General features: G+C 35.9%; 1 protein-coding gene across 1 annotated transcript; it reads right to left on the reverse strand.

Moving 5' to 3' along the window:
* Window positions 1–1,493: 1,493 nt before the first annotated feature.
* LOC145579184 (9-cis-epoxycarotenoid dioxygenase NCED2, chloroplastic-like) lies at window positions 1,494–3,930 on the reverse strand. Its single transcript, XM_081636435.1, has one exon. The coding sequence runs from the start codon at window positions 3,812–3,814 to the stop codon at window positions 2,009–2,011; it is 1,806 nt and encodes a 601-aa protein (XP_081492561.1). The 5' UTR covers window positions 3,815–3,930; the 3' UTR covers window positions 1,494–2,008.
* Window positions 3,931–4,828: the final 898 nt, after the last annotated feature.

Genomic DNA, 4,828 nt, shown 5'->3' on the forward strand with positions numbered 1-4,828 from the left:
TCCTTCCTTCTCTTTATCTCGCTCCTTTTTACTTTTCCCTCATCTTCCTCACTAAAACAAGAAAAACCATATTTTCTTTCACACAACAAGGGAAACCACATTTCCACTCCAATTTATAATTTCTCTTTACCTTTTCTTGTAAAAACCAAATAAAGAAAAACTATCCTGCAAGTGTGGTTTTCTTTGAAAATATGCTTTTCATAAATTTCATAAAAACTAATTTTTCATTGAAATTATTTAAATCAAATCAAATGAGGCCTATGGTTAATGTCGGGTTGTATATATAAGAAGCTAAATTGATGTTAACTTAGGCTTCCTCTTAACATATAGGTAAATACAAGTTAATATCTGATATACACAAAATTTATTTATCGCATGACAATTTTGTAAATAAATCAACAACTTTTTTTAATAAAAACGGGTCCCATAGTGATATTGACTGAATAAAGTTGTTGATTTATTTACCAAAATATCATGTGATAAACAATTTTTATTTATCTCCGAGACTAACTGAGAATTCCTCCATTAACATATTATGTCAATTAACATAAGATTATATATAACATAACCTTTTTTTTAATTTTATTTCAATTTCTTTCTTTTTCTTTCCTTTTCTTGAATAATTTCTTTTTCCTCATTCAAATCAAACGACCCCGCCCTTATCTAAAATTCAACCGAGTAGTATCTCATACTCCATATGCTTCCAGTGCAAAACCCACGTGAACATGTATGATGTGTATTGTATCAAATTTTTAATTACACTATATAAAGGATTTTTTTTTTTTTGACCATATAATGTATTTCTTTTAGTTTTTGTTAATGGATTAATATTTCAAATTAATGCTTCTACTTTGTTTTTTTTACTTGTTTTTTTTAAAAAAAAAAAATGGTTACACTTTGCTTACTTAATTTATTACTACTATTTCAATGTATATGACTCACGTTTTCCCATTTTACTCAATAATATTAATTCTTACACAGTTTGATTATATCTTTCTTACACCGTTTTACTTTTCTGTACATACAGCTCTATTACTTAATTACTTTCTAACTCAACTTATGTTTTGATTAGTAACTATTATAATGAAGCAGAGTGAGTACTGTAATATTGTTAACAATTTATATCTTTTTTCATGAATTCATATAAGTTTCAAACTATATTGTCATTGTAAAGTCCCAACAAATAAATATTTTATCTACTAATACGGTTATATCACATAAAATTTGACTTTTAATGATATAATGCAATTTTAGTCAGTATTACTATATACAAGTAACTGTCCATATTACCAAAGATATAAATCATTTACCAAAAAATCTTATAAAACAACCTATATATCATCGAGGAAAATCTCGATCTTCATTATTTTTGTATCAAAGATTAACCGACATATTTATTTTAAGGAAACAAATAAGCTTCTTAAACCCGAAAACAAAGCAACTAAACTGTTGATTCAATAAGTATTTTGATACAGAAAAATGGTGTTATAATTGATCAATCGCTTGCCTAAACAATAAAATGAGCAAGGCAGCAGAAATTTCAGCTGCAAAAATTGCAACACAAATAATTATCTACACTAGTGATGTTTCACACTTCACTACCATTAATAATAATAATAAAGAAAACACTAATTCCTAACTAGTCCTCTACTAATGTCCAAATATCGATCTAATTAAAGTTGTTGGTCCTCCAACAAAAACAAAAAACACCATCTAAGCCAAAAATGTACTCTCAAAGTAAAAACATATTTGGCTGAAGTAGATGTCTAGGTAGTACCGGGACCGGGGAGGAGGGGATGCTTCGTTTCATCCGTCATCTCATCATGTATAATTTTTACTCGTCTTTTGGTACCAGAAAAAAAGAGAAAATACAAAGGAGAGTGAAAACTACTCTTCCTATTCGGAAATGATTGTCACATAATTGATTATGTAATGTGACAAATAATTCCGGATTGGAGGTAGAACATAATAATATACGGACTCAACTTCGACGGAAATATGAAATCCATTAAGCTTGATGACTCAAATCCTCGGATCTTACAAAAGTACCGTGAAATCCATACGGAACTCTTGAAGGCAATTTTACGGACGCTTCAAGCTCTAAACTTTGTGCATTTACTATCAATAATTCCGAAATGCATTTCTCCTCGTCATGAACAAATCCCATGACGTACCCATCATCTTCCGTATCTTCCAAAATAGTATTATCGCGTGGTAAAAAGAAGGGTTCTCCACCGAACTTTTCACCACCATACATAAACTTTTTTACCTCACCTGTGACCAAATCAACCTTTGCGAACCCGGAGACCTTAGGCCAAGGCTCCGCGATCGCCAAGTAAGCGAACTGGGTTTTTCGCCCTAGTAAGTTCCGGTTCACCATACCAGCCTCAAGATTTATATGACTATGTTGTGTTAAGTCAATAATAGGTCGACGAGTCGACTCACCCGTCCGTAGATTAAGCCGGATTTCGGAGAGCACACTCTTAAGACACTCGTCACACTCGTTGAAAATCGAGTCGGGCGGAGTCATACATGATCCAATCACAACAATCTCCTCCGTTTCCGGCTCTTCCCAAGCATTCCAAAGGTGAAAACAAAATGTATCTTCTGAAGTCACCCATGTAATATCCGACGCATCAGTAGCATCCTTACGCATAACACCAAAACGCGACGTTTTGTTCTTGTCGTACACAACGGGTGATCCTCCTGTGATCATCTCCTTCATCTTGAACACAACTTGTTGGTCAGGAATTACCACAAAGTTTTTTGTAATTGCGAAGTCATGCATCATGGTAGGCTCATTTAATGGGATATCAACGTCGGGTGATTTTTCGCCGTCTTGCGTGAATTTGAAGTACTTGAGATACGGCGCTTTTAAAACGTCGTAGCTAAGAGCAAACAACTCTTTTGTCTCGGGGTCGAGTTTAGGGTGAGCTATCATCGTCGATGTTAGCTGACCCTCAAAATCAAACCGCCCTACCGTCTTAAGGTCACCCGAAGGGGTGACCCTAACATGGTACGGAATATCATCCTCAGACATGGCTAATAACCGGTCATTAAAATAGACCAAACCCGCGTTAGCAACTCCCATCCCATGTTCATCATCCAGCAAACCGAAAAGCCCGCGAGAGTAAAACAACATAAGTCTAGCAATCCCCGAATGTCCGTGAAGCTCACCAATGGCTTTCGGAAACACGGATCGTCCGAGGTCTCGCTCTTGCGCTAGCCTGCTGGTTTCGGTAAACCGACAGGCGTAGCTAGCGACACCGTCATGGATTGCTACTGCATGGACCATCCCATCACCATCGAAGAAATGATGTCCCGCGGTTGGTTCAAACAACGGGTTGGCACCGTTTCGTACGTAAACACCGTCAATGCAAGCCGGGATTTCACCGCTTACTGGGAGAGCTTGTTTAACAGGCATCTCCGATACAGGGGCGAAGTTCCCGGCTATTTGCACCTGGGGGTCGGATGTCTTTGGTAGTGGTTCAGACCGCTCTCGGGATATGAGAGCAGTCTCAACCATGTCTAAGGCAGCTGCAGCCGCCTTCTGGAAGATATTCCACTTCTGAGCTGGTTCAGGCTTAGTAGTAATAGAAATGGAGTTATTTTTATTTTTGTTGGCGTTGTTGTTGTCGTCATGTATTGTGTTTGGAAAATGAAGAATTAAAGGAGAAACAGTGGATTGAAGAGCACACTGAATTTTACTACTATTTCTCCGTTTTCTTGATGGGCCGGAATTAAAGGCTAATTGGGCCTGGGAGGCCCAACAAGAGTTAGAAGTAGAAGGAGTAGTTGTTGCAGGATTCATCATGTAATTTCTGTTGTTTGCCTATCTTTACAAGTTTATAAAATTATAAATTCTTTTGAATTTCATAAGCAAGCAAGGAGGAGAGAAAAGGGAGTTTAATTTTTGTAGAGAGAGAAAGAAAAAAGAGAGAGATTTGAGGAGAGAGAAAGAGAAAGAAAGGGTATAAATAGAAAATGAAGGGGGGAAGGTGATGGAAAAAAATGTCCAACTCAGATAGTGAGTAGAAGACCACGTGGTGGGATATGCGGGAGATAGCGCATATAAAGGGGTATTAAATATTTAAGTATTACAAAATTATTTACGTTTTGCAGCGACTGATGTATACATACATACTCTCAATATGTATTCAAGAACTTGTTATTGATTTTAATTTCGGGTAGAGAGGAAAATACGCACGCGCACACACGCACACATTTGTTGTTTCTTTAATACCAGATCAACCGCCGGTTAAGTTTCAATATAATTGGATTTTCTTTGAAGTGTTTTTTTTAGCTTTGCGATTGCATTGCTCGTTGCAAAAAGCATGTGGGTAAAATAATAAAATTCATTTCCAAGATAAAAAATTAAAGTATAGTAATCAATTGGTACACTGCCGAAGTGCCGATACATGTTTACCGTGTGTTATAAAAAAATGTTGTTTTCACTATACATTTCTACCTTGTTACATCCCTTTTAGTTAGAAACTATATGTAATTAATCAGCGAAAATGACATTTTTAAAAACCTTCTGGCTTCTACTATAAGTATGTGGTGTGTTGTCGAAGTGCACACAAAATTAAACCTTATCACCTTAACAAATAGCTAGGGCAAGTAAGAGTCGATCCCACGAGGAAAGTACGTCTAAAGTAACAAGTCACCAGATCCAGGTTCCACAAGAGTAACACGATTTGGAGGGGTGTTGATATGAGAAATCTAATCTAAAATAACTAAAGATATAATAATAAAAGGAGTTATAATTAAAGAACAAACAATCAATGGAGAAAACACTCAGTAGATAATCAGATTCCAGCCATGGAAC

This window comes from Chenopodium album, chromosome 14 (genome assembly GCF_948465745.1).
Source record: "Chenopodium album chromosome 14, dcCheAlbu1.1, whole genome shotgun sequence".
NCBI lineage: Eukaryota > Viridiplantae > Streptophyta > Magnoliopsida > Caryophyllales > Amaranthaceae > Chenopodium > Chenopodium album.